Genomic DNA, 18,684 nt, shown 5'->3' with positions numbered 1-18,684 from the left:
TAAGTAATGGCATTATAAGAATGTTTTGAAAGGAGTAAAACTATAAAGTCATCTTATTTTTTAAACTCAAAAGTAATTGCCTCTGGATGAACCATGAAACTTTCTCAGCCGTGTTGCCATTGATTGTTCTGTTATTCCTAGTTAACAAGGTGCTGCCAGATCAATAATAAGATAAAATGGTGTGTCCTGTTGATTTAGTGTAACCGAAATAATGGAACCAAAGTTAGTTAGCCTGTTATTTTAATAAAGAGGTCAAATATTTGTGGCCTGAGCTTTTCTTTCTCCTTTGTAAGCCATCTTATTCATTTTCCTTTGAAAAGGAATAATTTTTAGTGCTGGGAATATTGATACTCAAGTATGTGTATTTTGGCTCACTTTGTTTTAAAGTTATAGCGTGTGTCTAGGAGGGGAAACAGAACAGCAGTTCGCAGTAGAGCAGTTTAGGATCTGTTTAGACAGCCCTCTTAGCAATTTAGATTGTTAAGTTCTATGAGTATAATGGGAGGTACTTCCAAGTGAGAAAAGCAAATTTAAACTGAAGAACCTTGAACATGTTCTTCATTTTGGGTTTTAGGTTTAATCTTGTGGTTCCTCCAAAGGGCAGAGATAACGAAGCCTTCCAAGACGTTAACGGTGGAATCAGTTCCCAGCTGGCTGGTGGAGAGTTTTCTTTATCCTGTATTGCCTTTGAATTAACCAGTTGGATTTGTTTCCAGGTTTCCTAGTATTTGGAATTTATTGATAGACAAGACCAGTTTGGCCAGCTGTTTGGTTTAGGCACTGTCAGTAGCTGTTCTTTCTTTTAAAATTAATTATTTAATTTTTGGCTGCACCATGAGGCTTGTGGGATCTTAGTTCCCCAACCAGGGATTGAACTCAGGACCACGGCAGTGAAAGTGCCGAGCCCTAACCACTGGACCACCAGGGAATTTCCTGTCAATAGCTATTTAAACAGAGACTTAACACAGTCATTCACAGCTTGGGGAATGAGGGCCAGTGAATGAATCCACCATGACGGATGTTCACATTCCCCTGATATTGTTGCTGCTGTATCAGGGTGTGATCACAAACCCACACGAGCAGATTTTATCTCATTACTACAGAGGTACACCTGTTCTAGAGACGCTCCCAAAGATTTTCTTTACTTATTTATGAAATGCATAGATATTGAGTATTCACTACAGTAAGTTTTGACAATTTTTGTGCCTGTGTAATCACCAGCTAAAACAAGAACTAGAACATTTCTGTCACTCAGGTAGTTCTCTCATGCTTCTTTCTGGTCCACTCCCCCTCCCGTGCAACTACTATTCTGAATTTGCTCACTATAGGATAGTTTTGCCTGTTCTAGAAGTTTATATAAATGGAACCAACACTATACACTCTTTTGTATCTAGCTTCTTTTACTCAAAATAGTGTTTTTGAAATTCATATAATTGTTGTTTTATTTGCAGTTTACTCCTTTTTATTTCTAAATAGTTTTTCCTTTGTATGAATGTTCCACAATGTGTTTATCTGTTCTTCCCAGAATGCTTTTGAGGAAAATTTGTCAATGGCTCCGTGTAGACATAATAGTGTAAAGATGTTGAATAAATAAATTTCTCTTAAGTTACACGTCTTTATAGGAAGTATATATTTTACAGTTATATAAAGTACTTCTAAATTATCTGGCTAAAGTTGAGATCACAAAGGAAGAAATTGGCATTTTTAAAAACTTTAGTAAAATTTTAAACTACATAGAAAAGTGGAGAGCAAAGAATATACTAATAGCAAATATTTAGATTTAACTGTAGCTGTTTTGCTTTTGTTCTTAATTTTCTTAAGAATTTTAAAGTAGATTATAGACATTATGGTATTTTTTTCCTTAAATATTTAGTATGTATGTCTAAAAGGACATTTTCCTAATAATCACAATACTATTATTATGCCTAAGAAATTACTAATCATTCCTTAATATTGATATAGATATTTCATAGTGATAGCTGATAACTTTTTTTCCCTCAGTTCTATTATGAAAATTTGGTATTTCACAGGAACAGAAAAAAGCCTCAGAAAAGAAGGCAGTGATGGCTGCTTCGACAAAAGGACAAGAGGAAAGTGCTCAGAAAGCTAAAGAAATGGCTTCTCCTCCCTCAGAATCTAATGAGTCCAAGAGGAAACTCCCGCTCGGAGTTTGCGTTTCTTCTGTGCACGTTGATTATGAGTCTTTTGAAGTTGGCACTGGACAGGTAAGTTAACATATTGACTTGGGCCATGTATTTTATGTTGGAATCACATATCTTATTATTTGGGTTAGCTTTAGATTCTTTAAATATTTATTCAACAGTTTTTTTTGGTGGGGTGGAGAAAACTGAATTTCTCTTGATAAAAATTGTATGCTGCTTTCATAATGTTCGAAATGAGGGACTGAATGTGTACTGAACATATCACCTAGCTTTTGAAATTGTCCTTATTCAATTTTTTTCACCCCTCATAATTTTATAGCATTAGTGTCTTAGCCACAAGCAGTGGAAGTGGTGATAGTTAGAAAATTATTTTCAGGATATAATTAAACTTCTGTGAGAGGTGCTTGCTGCATTCCCTCATCTTATGTTTTTTATTACTCATAATTCTTCCCTGGGGGAAATATTCCTGTAAAAACCTACCAAATAGTTGATAATGCTGCATTTAATGATACATTGTTTCTCAATGGCTTAAAAGTATTAAAATCTTTTTAGACAATATTACTTTCAGTATATTTATAGTTGTTTATATGGTTCCATTCTCTTAAGTGAGTTCATGACTGATTTAAAGAAGGCAGGAAATGTTATTGGATGTTTGCTATAGCCTGTTCAAGCTTTTAAGCCTAAACTCATCCATAAAATTTGCATTTTATTTATTTATCTATCTATTTATTTATTTATTTAGGCTGCGTTGGGTCTTCGTTGCTGTGCATGGGTTTTCTCTAGTTGTGGCGAGCGGGAGCTACTATTCATTGCGGTGTGCAGGTTTCTCATTGTGGTGGCTTCTGTTGTTGCGGAGCACGGGCTCTAGGCACGTGGGCCTTCGAGCACAGACTCAGTAGTTGTGGCGCATAGGCTTAGTTGCTCCACGGCACGTGGGACCTTCCCGGACCAGGGCTCGATCCCGTGTCCCCTGTATTGGCAGGCGGATTCTTAACCACTGCACCACCAGGGAAGCCCCAAAATTTGCATTTTAAAAATGTCTTTTTTTAAACATGAGCAAACTTGAACAGCTTCTAGCAAATTAAAGGCAGGTATTTCTTCACCTACCTGTGAAGGTTGGAATGTCAGAGTTGTGGAACCAGGGGCTCCGCGCCATCAGGACACTCTCACCGCCTGCCTCTCCCTGGGAGTTGGCCTTCTCTTCCAGTGAACCTGGAATGGTGGGTGTCAGTGGCTCTGGGCTCATCTCCTTATAGCTTTATTACCATAAGAGGTGAAGGAATGTACCCTGATAGGTCCAGTTAGGAAACTTTTAAGGAGGGATTTTATTTGACCTCGTTTGAGTCTCAAGTCCATTCTGGACCAATTCTTGTTGCCTGGGGAATGGGGCATGGTTTGATTGACCCAGCCCAGGTCACATGCCATCTCCTTTGTTACCCAAAGTGTTGTTGTGGTAATCCACAGTGTGCATCATTCATTGCCAGAAAGCCAAGAAATACTGATTTAAGCAAAAGAAGAGGGGAAAAAAACATCTCTTAACCAGGACTAATCACCATTAGCAGTTTGAACAAGGCCTTCTACACTTTTATTTGAGCATATATTCTCATATATATTTTAACAAAAATGGAAAATACTAGAACATCATACATATCTTCCTTGACTTAGGATGGGGTTATGTCCTGATAAACCTATTGTAAATTGAAAATATCCAAAGTGAAAAATGCATTTAATATACCTAACCTACCCAACATCATAGCTTAACCTCACCTACCTTAAACGTGCTCAGAACACTTAACATTAGTCTATAGTTGGGCAAAATCATCTGATACGAAGCCTATTTTATAATAGGCTGCCATAACAAAGTATCACAAACTGGGTGGTCTTAAGCGCCAGAGACTTATTGTCTCACAGTTCCGTGACTGAGGTGTCAGCAGGGCCTTCTTCCTCTGAAACCTATAGAGGCATCCTTCCTTGCCTCTTTCTAGCTTCTGTTGGTTTGCCGGCAGTTGTTAGCGTCCTTTGGCTTCTGTGTGCATCACTCCAATCCTCCATCTTCACATGGCAGACTCCCTTTGCCTTCACATCATCTTTCCTGTGCATGCCTGTCTCTGTGTCCAAATTTCTCCTTTTTATAATAACATCAGTCATATTGGATTTAGGGCCCACTGTAATGCTGTAAAGACCCTATTTCCAAGTAAGGTCTGAGGTACTGGTACATTTCTCTTTTGGAGGGAACACATTCAACCCATAATGTTGGACATGTAGGCAATTTTTCATTCTTTTCAGCAATCCAGTGATAAACAGTTTTAAACCAATTTTCTGTGTACATTTTTTATTCTTTCTTTCAGTTAGATAACTGGAAGTATTTATAGCTGGGCCAAAGGACGTGCACATGAGAATGTTAATAGTGATTGCTACTTGCCCCTGGAAAGGTTGTGCCAGTTTGTACACCAACTGGCAGTTTATAAGATTGCCTCTCTCTTCTCTCCCTCACTAGTACTGATATTATCATTCTCCTTTAAAAATACTTAGTATTCTTACTTGTGTAACTTCTTCTAAAGAAATAATTTTTTACCTGAAAATAGATTTTAATTTTTTTTTTTTAGTATTTCATTTATGTCTTTGATAACTGTATCTCACTGTATTTCTTTGAGCACTATTTAGATGTTTTATCACCTATTTTTTAGGCTTTTGTGTGTGTGTGTGAGGTGCTGCTTTACCTATTTTTCTATTGGGTTGCTTTTCTCTTACTGATAGTTAAGAATTTATATGTTAAGGATATTGGTCCCTTGATGTAAATATTTTTTCCAGTTTATAATTTTTTTAACTTTGTTTTTTCTTCTCTTTTTTTTTCTGGAACTGGGGGAAGATACATAATCTTGAGAGTATCTTGTGGCCCTCATCAGTAGCAGAAACTATTGAATTTGCAAATATAAGGGCAAACAAAGGGATGTGAAGTCTAGACTTTGTTAGAAGGGCAGCCTAGTTAGTAGAAAGAGCATTGGTTTTGGAATTAGAAATCCTCATTCTGCCACTCACTGTGTGCTCCTGGGTAAGTGACATCACCTATTTGGACTTCACTGTCTTCGTCTGATAAGCGGGCACAAGGGTTCCTGCCATGCCCTTCGCTCTCCGTGGACCTCTGTCATGCACTTGGATTATGCCATTCATTGTTCTTCATTCTAAGGATACTAAAATGATGAAGACTCATATTCTGTCCCTGAGCAACAAACAAAAGAGCTTTGTAAATTATAGAGTGCTGTCCGAATGTGGGTGCTTTCTCTCACTCTAGGCAGTTCTCAGTGAACTGAGAGGTTTCCCCCAAACGAGCTCTTTTTGGATAAATCACATTTCTTTTTTTAAACATCTTTATTGGAGTATAATTGCTTTACAATGGTGTGTTAGTTTCTGCTTTATAATAAAGTGAATCAGTTACACATACACATATGTTCCCATATCTCCTCCCTCTTGCGTCACCCTCCCTCCCACCCTCCCTATCCCACCCCTCTAGGTGGTCACAAAGCCCCGAGCTGATCTCCCTGTGCTATGTGGCTGCTTCCCACTAGCTCTCTATTTTACGTTTGGTAGTGTATATACGTCCATGCTACTCTCTCGCTTTGTCACACAGCTTACCCTCACATTTCTAATGGAAAGAAACATGCCTATTGAATGAGGATGGTAGTTATAATAGAAGTAACAGTCATTGGATGCTTAAAATATGCTAAGCACTTTATGTGGATTAGGTTATTTATTTTTCAACCACATTATTAGTTGGACATTGTTATGATCCCCATTTTATAGATGAGGAGACTGAGGTGGAGGCAAGAGAGGTTAAGAAACTTGCCCAAGGTCAGTCACACAGTGGGGAGTGGAGTCGGGATTCAAACCCAGGCAGTTTGATTCTAGAGTCTGTAGTTTTGACCACATTTATAACTAAAATAAATACAATACTTCCATACACTATATATTTTATGCTTTTTACTTACTTCTTACTTACTTCTTTACACAGTAAGTAAAAGTATAGTCACAGGATGTATTAGTATGTAAAGATTTCAAATGGAAATTTTTTGGTCCTTTTCAGCTAGCAGCAGCTGTCTGTGACTGATTATCTGCACTGTAAGCCATACCTTGAGGGGCACCAGCTATACTGGGATGCTTTTAGTTAAGTGCAGTTCCAGTTTGAACTTTTGAATTTTGTATTACATGACATTGGAATGACCATCTTTCATTGTTTTCTGATCCTTTCTAGGTTTCTGTTGTTTACAACTCGTTAGACTTTGAACCAGAGATTTTCTTTGCCTTGGGATCTCCAATTGGTATGTTTCTCACTATTCGAGGAATGGATAGTATAGATGAGAACTACAGGCTTCCTACCTGCAAAGGGTTCTTCAATATTTATCATCCAGTGAGTGAACTGCATTTACTTCTATTTTGAAGAAGACGAAGCGCCAGTCCTCTTTATCCTAATAGATTCCCAGATTCTTATTTCTTAGGAATTAATACTGATTTTGATTTTGTACAACTCAGCTCTCTGACCTAAAAAATACAGTCTGATACTTTCTGATAAACTTTTCTACCAAAAAACCTTTGTTCAAGGAAATAATTTTCTTGCTTTGCTTGCCAAGTAATTTTACCCGCAAACTTGAAAGTCTTCTTATAATTACCAGTATTTGAATAAGGTGTGAAAAGAAAATAAAAATCTCTGGTTTGCCAGATACCTGTTTTATCACTCAACTAAGATATATAACTCAAAACAGCTTTTCATAGATTTCTAATTCTTCTGTTTGTAGCTTGATCCAGTGGCATATAGATTAGAACCTATGATTGTACCAGATTTGGACCTAAAAGCAGTTCTCATTCCACATCACAAAGGCAGAAAAAGACTTCATTTAGGTAAAAAGCAAATACTATAAAAACTTGTTTCCTTCCTGTCATTTTGTAATCTGTCATTTGTAATGAATTGTGTCCTTCCTGTCATTTGTAATGAGTTATGAAAATTTTAACACTTAAGTTCTTATTTATTTAAATGCCTACATTGTTCAGAACATGTTTACTAATTATTTGCAGGAGCTGTAAAGTTATGAATGAGTTCCTTCTCCTTAATGATTTCTCCTTGATAACATTCTAATTGTTGACATAATAAGGAATGGAGAAAGTTGGTAATAAAATGATGAGGTGCATAGATTTTGATAGAATTTGGTTATAATTTTTGGAATTGGGAAGCAAAGTAACTTTTGAAGTCATGACCAAACCATCAAGAAATAAAAATTTGATAAGTCAAGCAAGCTGTTTTTTCCTTGCTAACTAAACAAAATTTTCCTATTAAAAAAATTCATTAAACAAAATGGATTAATAATAATTCCAAGTAGGGTTTAGGTTTCTTTTATGCCTGCTAATGATGTATAGTACTTCTTGTCCATAGGTTTAAAAGAAGGAAGAGTGATCATGCCCTCTTATTTAAAATATCTTTCTTTTTTTTTCTAACGTTGCACCATGCTTTATAAACACAACTCTTTTGAAGTTAAATGAGAAATTTGATATGCTAAGATATGAATTCATATATTTTTTATTAGACAAAAACAGAAAAGGTGAAGGGGCAGGAGTTTCTTCATTTTTAAATTAGAAGTTTAAATTGTGGTTATATCAGAATCTCAAATTCTCAAAACCATTTCACCAATACGTATTAGAAAAACAGTCATCTTTTTAATAGTGTGGGCCCATTTTTTAACTTACAGTAGAAAAAACACATAAATATGCTTATTACATTTTTATGGTATTTGAACTCTTTTTTTGGAGAGAGGAAATGTATAGGTTTACGCTGGATCAAGTATAGTTGTTAAAAAATAATGACAGAATAAGACTCCTCAAAACATTTTAATACATTGGAATTTCTTGGCTCAGAAACTCCATATATTTGACATTTAAGAGAAGAGTAGGAAGAGATATGGGAATATACGTATATGTATAACTGATTCACTTTGTTATAAAGCAGAAACTAAGACACCATTTTAAAGCAATTATACTCCAATCAAGATGTAAAAAAATAAAAAATAAAATAATAATAATAAAAAAAAGAGAAGAATAAGAGGTCTTATCCTGTCTGAGAGCAGTATAACTTTTGTTTTAATTTTTGTGGTGCAGAATTTAACCCAGTAACTAATAACTTGATATGTCATCTTAATCTCTAGAGTTGAAAGAAAGTCTCTCTCGTATGGGATCTGATTTGAAGCAGGGTTTCATTAGCTCTCTGAAAAGTGCTTGGCAGACATTAAATGAGTTTGCCCGTGCTCATACCTCTTCAACTCAGCTGCAGGAAGAATTGGAGAAGGTAGCCAATCAAATCAAAGAAGAAGAAGAAAAGCAAGTAGTTGAAGGTAAATTTGACATTTGAGGCACTTTCCAGTACAGATATTATTTGTGAACATAGCACGCGTAAATTATTTGATGATGGTTTTCCACTGCAGTCTTTTTTGTTGCAATGTAGAGGCTCTTCCTACGGAAAATCAGTTAGGATAAACTGTACTTCAAAATGCATGTCATCCTTTTTTTTTTCCCTAGGTTTTGGGCTCATAGTTGCTGAACTTTTTACTCTGCAGGCTTAAAATTTTGTTGAGATTCATAAGGCAGGAGTGGAATGTTAGAGTTGAGAACTAAGTTAGTATTCAGGCATCTGAATGACCCCCTGTGAGAAATGTTCTCCTGGTACTGTGTCTGACTGTACCGTGTCGTTGTAGACTGTACACGTAATGTCAGGTCGTTGTGCTGTGATGTTTTTGATTCTTTCAGATTCTAATTCTATTTCCTTTCTTTCTACAACGCTCTCTCACCCCTTTTCTTCAAAACTTCTGTCGGCTCGTGGGCTCTTTCTCCTCTCTCTCGGGGAACCAGCCCCTCTTCCCCTGGCTCTTTGGAGGAATGGGAAGTGAGCCTGGTAGTTCCCCAGGTTGCTACGTGTGTCAAGCAGTATTCTCTTGAGCCCAGAAGGTCAGCTAAAGTCAAAGGATAATGATTAAGTGATTGACTTTGATATTGAAATGGTTTAAATTCTAGCAGAAAAGACTGTTGAAAGTCCAGATTTTTCCAAGGATGAGGACTACTTAGGAAAGGTTGGAATGTTAAACGGAGGCCGCCGAATTGACTATGTTCTTCAAGAAAAGCCAATAGAGAGTTTTAATGAATATCTTTTCGCTCTTCAGAGTCACTTATGCTATTGGTAAGTATTTTCATCTTTGATAACATTCATGTAGCCTTTACGTTGCAGCACATACAGCAGTTTTAGTGAGGTTCTTGCTGATTTACCATTTGCAATTTGAATGCCCATATATTCAAAATCAGTATTTTCCCCCTTTAGTTTAGTTATCCACAAGATGGCAGCATGTCTTCTGCCTTTGACCAAAGGCCTTTGGTACTTGCACACCGTTTTTGCAGGGATGCCTTAAACAGAATGGTAATGGTAGGGACTTTGAAAGCCATCCTTTTGTGTATCCTCCGTCACCAAGGAGAACTGCAGCACAGCTGTTTTGGAGCTGATTGGTATTCATCCAGTTTTTAAGGACAGCTCTGAGATTACACTACTTTATTTTCATTTGCCCTTCTTAGGTAGAATTGAATAGAACCAAAGCTGCATTCTCCATCTTTATGCATAGAGGTTAATTTCTTTCTTTTTTTAAAAAATTAATTAATTTATTTTTGGCTGCATCTTCATTGCTGTGTGCGGGCTTTCTCTAGTTGCGGAGAGTGGGGGCTACTCTTCGTTGGGGTGCGTGGGCTTCTCATTGTGGTGGCTTCTCTTGTTGCAGAGCACAGGCTCTAGGCACGTGGGCTTCAGTAATTGTGGCACGCGGGCCCAGTAGTTGTGGCTCGCAGGCTCCAGAGCACAGGCTCAGTAGTTGTGCACGGGCTGAGTTGCTCCACAGCATGTGGGATCTTCCCAGACCAGGGCTCGAACCCTTGTCCCCTGAATTGGCAGGCGTATTCTTAACCACTGCACCACCAGGGAAGTCCTAGAGGTTAATTTCTAATTATCTCTTAAGTAAATGTGCTTTTCTTTGTAATAGGGAATCTGAAGATACTGCCCTGTTATTACTTAAAGAAATTTATCGAACAATGAGCATTAGTCCAGAGCAGCCCCAGCATTGATTGGACTTCAGCTTCACTGTGTGAGTTTATCTTTATTGTGTGTATAAATTCTGAATGTTTCATTCTGAAGCCTCTTTTATGGAGTTGATGTTGACTATAATTTTTTCTGTTTCCTCTGAGTGTTTTTCTTTCTTTCTTTCTTTTTTTAAAAATTCAGAATAGAGACATTAAGGAACTGAACTCACAATACCTTAAAAAAATAGAGGTTTATTTTTCTTACATAACAGGAAGGGTTCGTCTATTGAGTGATGTCACTAGATCGTTTGCATCTTTTCACCTGCCTGTTGGCTCTTGTTGCCTCATAGTTATTAGATAGCTCCCATAGTTCTAGATAGCACATCTGTGTTTGGGGCATGAAGAAGGTGAGAAAGGGTAGTATTGGTTATATCTATCTATCTTAATTAGGAAAACAGAAGCATCTCTGAAAATTTACTCACGCCTGTTGAGTAAGCCTGTGTCACATGTCCCCCCTCAACCCCAAACTGCTTGAAAAATTGTAAAGGTTTTATTTTAAGCATCCGCAGTCATTATCGAGGGAAGGAATAGAGAAGGGGGTTAAACCTATAATGCATAAACCAACCTGCAAGTTGGCCACACTCTGTAACCTGACTGTTCTCCTGAGACAACTGATGCCAGTTTTTCCTCGCTAGATTATACATCACTTTAAAAAATAGGTAATGTGTTTTTTAAAAAGTTAGAACTTTTATAGCCTTTGATAGAGTGAAATGCAAAGTGGTGAGCTCTAGATTGTTGAAATCACAAGTAGTTCCTGGCACTTTTTGGTTTTTTAATCATAAATGATAAGTTCAGTCTTCACCTTCTTATTTTGGAGAGGTAACCACTTTTAGTAGGATTTTCTTAGAGAAATTTTCCTGTACCTGTCCAATCAAATATGTGTTCATGTCAAAACAAAGGGATCTCATTGACTATATTGTTCTGCAACTTGATGTTGTCGATCAGCCGTACAGCTTGCATAGTAACTTGTGTAGATCTTTCTCATTCTCTTTAATGGCTACATAGGAATCCATTGTATGGCTATGCCCCATCATATTTAACCAGCTTCCTGTTCATGGATATTTAGGTCATTTCCTAATGTGTATTAGAAAACCTTAACAGAGTAGGTAAGAGGTATAAAAGGCCATTTTGTAATCAGACTTTTGATACAGTTTTATCAGTTCTCAGCATTTCTGATATTATAATATTAAAATAAACTAAATGTAATGTCAAGAGTTACCTCAGTCCAGATTTTCAATTATGAAATAGTCATTCAGTTGGTTGACAGATATTTATTCAGCACTGACTATGTGCCAGACGCCAGTTTTCATCCTGGGGATAAGTGGTAAATGAGGTTGCATTCTCACCTTTAAGGAGATTGCCTTCTGCTGGGAGGAGGTTACAGTAAGCCTGTACTCTAATTCAAAAGTAAATGTCAGCTATTGATAGGTTCTGTGGAAAAGACAAAATAGGAAGAGGTTGAGAGTGACTGGGGGTGCTTCCAGGAAAGGCCTTGCCAAGCTGATGATGTGTGAGTCGAAATTTGAATGATGAGAAGGAGGTGGACACCTGGAGATACGGGGAGAAGAACCCAGGCAGGAAGAGCAGTTGCCAGCGCCATGAGACGGAGCCGATGTGTTGTGTTTGAGGGACAGAGAGCAGACCTGTGTAGCCAGAGGGGAGAAGAGGAGAGAGGTAGGTGGGCCCGGCTACGAGGGATCTGGTAGGACGCTCGCGTTTTACTCTAAGCGTAATGGAAACACTGGGCGTTTTTAAGAAGAGGAGTGACATAATTTGGTTAATACTTTAGAAAGATTGCTTTGGGTGCTGGGTGGAGGGTGGGCTGTTGGGCAAGGCTGGAGGGACAACAGGTAAGAGGCTGGTGGTGACTCCGACTAGGGTTGTAGTGATAGGGATGGTGAAAGATGATTGAACTCAGGTCTAGTGCGGGGGTAGCGAAGTCCAGGACTTACAGATGAGCTCAGTGTGGGGAGTGCGGGAAAGAAGAGTTAAGGATGGCCCTTAGGATTTTGATGTGAGCAACTGAGTGGTTGCTGGTAGGCTTGTGGGGGGAGCAGGGTTTCGGGGGTTGTGGGGATGGAGAGTTGGTAGTGGATGATGTTAGTCTGAAGATAATAATAACCGTAGAATCATCAGTACATACTTGCCACCTGAAACCAGAAACTGGATGAGGTCACTTAGGAGTGTGTCAGCAGAGAAGAGAGAAGTCTGTGAAGTGAAAGAAAATCCAGGGGCTCGTGGTCTCAGGGAAGCTGAGAGATCGTTTCAAGGAGAGAGCAATCAGCCATGTGAAATGCCACTGAGAGGTCAAGTAAGAGGAGGACCAAGAATTGGCCACTGGCTTGGAGAGGACATAGGACATCATTGGTGACCCTGAGCAAAGCTGTTTTAATACGGCAGAGGCTCAGTGGGCTGAGGGGAGGTAAGGGATCAGAGGAACGAGTTTCGCTGTGAAGGTTAACAGAAATAAGACAGGGACATTTTATGATATTAAGGTGCGTTCATTTGCTAATGACAGTGATCCAGTATTGAGGAAGAAGTTGAGAGTGCAAGAGCTAAAGGGGATATTATTAGAGGAAACACTTGAAAAGTCAATGGGGGATAGGGCCAGGGCAGATCGAAGGGTTTTGTCTTAGAAAAAGAGCAGGGCTGCCTCTTCCATGGGACTGGAGGAAGGCCGAGAGTGAGGGCACAGTATGGGTAGTGGGTAACTGTGGTGGTGGGTAGACCGGGGTTCTCTGGCCTCCTGTCCTAAGTGTGTGAGTGTAAGGTCATGGTCAAGGGCTGTGGGAGACGTGAGGAGAGAGGGGAGCAAAAGAACACTCACCTCAGAGTGTGGGGAAAGGGAATTTACCAGCAAAGTGTGGTAGGATTGTATTGCAGGCTTGAGTGCCCATTCGATATTTTGGTCATAAATTTGAAGTGAGTACAGTTAGCACGATCGCCTGACTTTTCTCTGGCCATGTGCTGCTACTTGGTTGATGTGCACAGTAAGAGATAATTGGGTTTACTAGGATTAGGGTTTTGCCAGGTGACCAAGACACGAGGAGCAAGACAAGGGAGCTAAGGGAGGTGATAGAGACTGAAAAAAGCGAGAGGTCAGTGCAGGATGAGGTCGAAGAATCACAGGAGTGAGGAGTTTCCCAGTGGGTGACCCAGAGGTTGGGATGGGAGACGCAAAGTGAGGATCACTGAGGCAGTGCTGGGAGGGAGTCACTGTGCCCTGGGATCTGGGTGCTGCGACCCTCTGCTAAACAAGTGCTCTGTGTGCTTCAAAAACCATTAAAAAATTATAAAACAATAGTGCCTCATACAGAAACTTCAGAAAAATGTAGAAAAGAAGCAGCAGAAATCACCTATAATCTTGCTAACTAAAAGTGTTAGAAGTTAATCCTTCTAAGCTTGTTCTAAGTCTTGGTGTATTTCATATATATTTTTAACATCTTTATTGGAGTATAATTGCTTTACAACGCTGTGTTAGTTTCTGCTTTATAACAACGTGAATCAGCTATACATATACATATGTCCCCATATCTCTTCCCTCTTGCGTCTCCCTCCCTCCCACCCTCCCTATCCCACCCCTCTAGGTGGTCACAAAGCCCCGAGCTGATCTCCCTGTGCTATGCGGCTGCTTCCCACTAGCTATCTATTTTATGTTTGGTAGTGTATATATGTCCATGCCACTCTCTCACTTCGTCCCAGCTTACCCTTCCCCCTCCCTGTGTCTTCAAGTCCATTCTCTATTCCTGTCCTGCCCCTAGGTTCTTTAGAACCATTTTTCTTTTTTTAGATTCTATATATATGTGTTAGCATACAGTATTTGTTTTTCTCTTTCTGACTGACTTCACTCTGTATGACAGTCTCTAGGTCCATCCACCTCATCGGTGTATTTCATATTATTTGCTATTTTGTAGCCTGTTTTTTTCCACTTGCGAGTGTATTGTATAGTTTTTCCACCTCAGCCTACAACATGGGTGTGTGTATATTTACCATTTTTATTTGTTTTTCTGAGTGGGTTATACATACAGTTGGTTCAGCTTTTATTTATTTATTTTTTAGGAAGAGACTTCCTTTTTAAAAAAAAAAAATATATATATATATATATATTTATTTAGGCTGCGCTGAGTCTTAGTTGCAGCATGCGGACTCTTAGTTGCGGCATGCAGGCAGGATCTAGTTCCCCCACCAGGGATCGAACCTGTGCCCCCTGCATTGGGAGCGTGGAGTCTTACCCCCTGGAACACCAGGTCCCTGGTTCACCTTTTAGAAGTGACAGAAGAGAGGGCCCTCCCTCTTACACTTCTTCCCCAGTGTCCCTGCCCGGAGGCAACCAGCGTTCCTAGTTTTGTGTATCCTTCCAGACATCTGCTAACACATACATGATTTTTTCCTTTTTAAAAGACAAATACTAGCAAAATAAGACATGCTTCTTGTGTTTGTATCTTTGAGATTTTCCCATATCCATCCACCCATCCATCCATCCACCCATCATCTATGCATCATTCACTGAGCACCTTACTTACTAAGTGCCAGGTACTAGTGTCGGGGCCCCGGGGTTCAAACAGTCTCTGCCCTCAAGGATCTTCTTTCCTCTGGGGGAGGACAGACTGTAAATAAGCAATGGAAGTGTGCCGGATGGTTAAAAATACAGCAGCAGGAAAAGGGTGAGAGGGAGTGCATTTGGGATGGGAACAAGTTGCTGTTGTATATAAAATGGCAAGGGACATCCTCACTGATAGAATGTCATTTGAGCAAGTGAGCCAGGTGGATATCTGGGGGAGGAAGATCATCTCAGGCAGAAAGAATATATATCAGAACAAAAGAGCCGCCTTATTCTTTTCAGTGATTGTGTAGTATTCCATTGACTGTTACACCGTAATTTGTTTAACTGTCCCTTACTGATGGGCATATAGGTTATCTAATCTTTTACTAGTATGAACAGTGCTTCAGAGATACATGGATATTTAATAGTTGCATTATATTTCATTTTATAGTTCTGTTTATTAAAATCCTTAATTTATCTACCACTGTTGCACATTTAGGTGATTTTCCAACTTTTCACTGTTATAAATAATTCTGACATGTAGTTGTACATACTCTGCACATCTCTGACTGTTTGCTTGGCATAAATTCCTAGATGTAATGTTGTTAGATCTAAGGATAGTCACATTTTTAAAAGGCTTTTGATCTGTATTTGTTGTAAAGTTGCATTTCAGGAAGGTTGCTGAAGTTTCATAGTAGCCATCCATATATGTGCCATCCATATAAATGCTGCACCCTTTTGCCCACACTGGGTATTACTGGGTTTTTTTAAAAGTTTTGCTAATTTGATAGCTAGAAATTATTATATCATTGTTTTATTTTGCATTTCTATTACTAGTGAAATTGAACATGTTTAATGTATTTAATTGGCCATTTCTTCTTTTGTCAGTTGCCAGTTTTTGACCTTTGTGCATTTTTCTGGCAGTGTGGGGTGGGGTATTTCTGTTTCTGGTTGATTTATAATTATGACAGTTAAGGGTATTAACCTTTGGTCATTGCAAATTTTTTTTCCAGTTTGACATTTGCCTTTTATTTTTATGCTTTGGGTTTTTGAGGGGTGGGGTGGGGAGCATGTTTTAAAAATATGTAGGCCAGTCTTTTAAGATTAATTATTATTTAGATAATTATATTTATTCTCTTTTTTTTTTTTTTTGCTGAACATTTCAAAGCAAGCTGCGGTCGGGATACCTTAGCCCTTAACACCTGTCAAGCATCAATCACCTGAAATTTTTTTTTTTTTTTTTTTTTTTTTTTTTTTTTTTTTTTTTTTGCCGTACGCGGGCCTCTCACTGTTGTGGCCTCTCCCACCACGGAGCACAGGCCCCGGACGCGCAGGCTCAGCAGCCGTGGCTCATGGGCCCAGCCGCTCCGCGGCACGCGGGATCCTCCCGGACCGGGGCACGAACCCGTGTCCCCTGCATCGGCAGGCGGACTCTCAACCACTGCGCCACCAGGGAAGCCCTATTTATTCTCTTTTAGTTCTTAATATGGTTTTGTTTTTTCATCTAACTTTATAGGTTAGAAGGATATGGTATAGAGAGGGATTGAACTTTTTTCTTAAATAGTTAATCTTTTTTGTCTGTGCCATATATTGAACAGTGTATCCTTTTGTCGTTGGCTTGATGTTTTTATCATGTGCTATTGTTTGACCTTTTTTTTATCATATGCCCAATATTTGTTTTCTGGGCTTTCTGACATCTCTTCTATTGAGTTATTTATCTGCCTACCAGAGAAATAACTGATTTATCTGATTTCATATTATGTATTTTCCACATTTTAGTATCTTTAAATATGGAGTGCATCTTAAAAATCAGCTGTTGTCTTAATGGAAGTTGAGTTCTTGAGAGGGTTTGAGTTTTCTTCTGCTAGTCACTTGGGGGCACTACCAGTCTGCGTCTGTTGAAGCTAATATCTCTGCTTGAGGTTTTCTTGGCCTTTGCTGGTAGTGTGAACTCAGAGCACAGAATTTGTAGGCAGGTTAGGGTGGAGGTACCAGTGCAAATATCAAGGAATTATTTCCCCCTCTTCCTGTTGTCAAGGAAGTGGCATGCAGGCTTCTTTGCCTTCTCTTCTGGAGGAAGCGTTGTTGTTATTATTATTTTTAACCCCTCACTGAGGCTGTTGCCATTTGGTATCCCCACTTTTTGTGAGGGTCTCTGTCTCCTTTTAGATTCCATACCCTGGACATCTTTTCTTTGCATGGTACATAAAACAATATTGCATCTTACAATTGATGCTGTCTTAGAATCAGTGAAAGTTTTTAATATCTGGCAGTGCAAGTTCTTGGTATACTATGTTCTTGGCTATTATTCCAAATGAATTTTGAAATCATTTAAGTTCCCCTGATATTCTCTCTGCACAAAACAAAGCAAAACAAAGTCCAAACAGTAGTAGTCCTGGGACTGTGATACATCTGATATAAAAAATTAAGAACCTTTTATTTCACACATGATTTGTTCACTGTAATTGTTTTACTTCTTATACGTGGTTGTAAAATTTAGGCAAGAAGTTAGTTCCCAATGTTACGCTGGTACTATAAAATAATTAATTTAAAATATTAACAGTCCTTCTATACTTGGTTCATTCAAGCATAGACAATTTTGCTGAATAATTTTTTTCTGCCCTTTTACCCTTTTTTAGGATTGTTCTTTAAAAAGCCTCAGATTAACCCAACAGATAATTCACTTTATATTTTGTCTTTTATTTTCTATACTCATTTTGTTATGTAGGTTATCAGGCTAGTTTATCTCACCAAACACTCCCTGATGCCCTTTCATCCCTCCAGAAGGCCTGTCTGAGGACTTGTGCTCGCAGGCTGTTCTTCAGAGGCAGTTTGCAGTGTTTGGCACTTGACAGTGTGTGTGTTCTTTTACTTCAGAAAGGAACGACAGTGCGTTATTGTGTTATTACTATAAGCTTGTAAAGCTGACTGAGGATTCTTTTTCTTCTTTTAAAGACATTCTTGTCTTTACAGAAAGTTGCAGCATAAATTACATTGCTGAGAAAATCCTCAGAGGACATCCCCAGTCTGCTCCTGTGATGGATGACAGAAATGTGATTCACCGACAGTTACTCTGCTGTAATTCTCAGATGTAGGGCTTCATTTAAAAGAAAACATACAGAACAAAAAGACAATGAAATAAATCAGTACCACATTTGGGCTGTATAGATGAGAAAAAGAAATTATTAAAATGATGCAGTTAAAAACTCCTCAGATCAGTTTAGTTGTACAGTTGTCAAAGTAATATGTGATATCAATGAAGAAATATTTGTAGCATGCAGACGGTTGTTTCTGTTTCTTAAAAAACTATTGTCAGTGGGCTATTGAACTTGCCTTTTTTTTAAATTAATGTAGTATGTTCTATGGACTTCTTGAGAAACTATAATAAGACAGTTTTTTAAAAATTTATGTTCTACTTTAAATGTGAATTATAGTTCTGAGCTGCTTTAATGCGGGGTCATTTATATCTGTTAGCAGAAGTAACCAAGATCACTTCTATTCCAAGCTGAACTGCTGTCTTTAAGAAGCCTTCCAGGCTGTTGCTGAGAGCAGAGCTGTGGAAGGAAGTGAGACGCTCCGCACTTCACAGAAGACTTGTGAAGTGCTCTCCCAGCATCATTGCCACCAGCAGTGGGGAGCAAATGAGAAGTTTTTCCATTTGTCATCTAAGGTAGCTTTGCAGTCGCCTCATTGCTAAAGTTCCAATCAATATGAGAACCACGGTAGAATTTTTTTGGATTTTGGTTTTTTTGCTTTGTATTAATTTCACTTCTACCAAAGTATTTGAAAGTATGAACTGTATTGGCTTTTAGACTATAACTCTAT

The 18,684-nt window shown here is 38.6% G+C and overlaps 1 protein-coding gene and 1 non-coding gene across 3 annotated transcripts in view; one reads left to right on the top strand and one right to left on the bottom strand.

Annotated features, from left to right (window-relative positions):
- The window catches only part of SEC23IP (SEC23 interacting protein), a 46,020-nt gene extending 28,059 nt beyond the window's left edge, over positions 1–17,961 (top strand). Inside the window, exons 12-18 of one of the 2 annotated variants that reach the window (XM_007469567.1) lie at positions 2,037–2,225; positions 6,412–6,567; positions 6,953–7,055; positions 8,351–8,536; positions 9,213–9,375; positions 10,220–10,321; positions 17,815–17,961. In XM_007469567.1, coding sequence (XP_007469629.1) covers positions 2,037–2,225; positions 6,412–6,567; positions 6,953–7,055; positions 8,351–8,536; positions 9,213–9,375; positions 10,220–10,301 — 879 coding nt within the window. In that variant the 3' untranslated portion in view covers positions 10,302–10,321; positions 17,815–17,961. Of the gene's footprint in view, positions 1–2,036; positions 2,226–6,411; positions 6,568–6,952; positions 7,056–8,350; positions 8,537–9,212; positions 9,376–10,219; positions 10,363–17,814 lie in introns of those variants that run through there. The other variant, XM_007469566.1, reaches the window with a different exon arrangement.
- On the bottom strand, positions 856–928 carry TRNAE-UUC (transfer RNA glutamic acid (anticodon UUC)). Its single transcript has one exon. It is a non-coding gene; the product is annotated as a tRNA-Glu (tRNA).
- Positions 17,962–18,684: the final 723 nt, after the last annotated feature.

This window comes from Lipotes vexillifer, unplaced genomic scaffold (assembly GCF_000442215.2).
Source record: "Lipotes vexillifer unplaced genomic scaffold, Lipotes_vexillifer_v1.1 scaffold240, whole genome shotgun sequence".
Lineage (NCBI taxonomy): Eukaryota > Metazoa > Chordata > Mammalia > Artiodactyla > Lipotidae > Lipotes > Lipotes vexillifer.
This window is presented reverse-complemented; position numbering and strand designations above follow the sequence as displayed.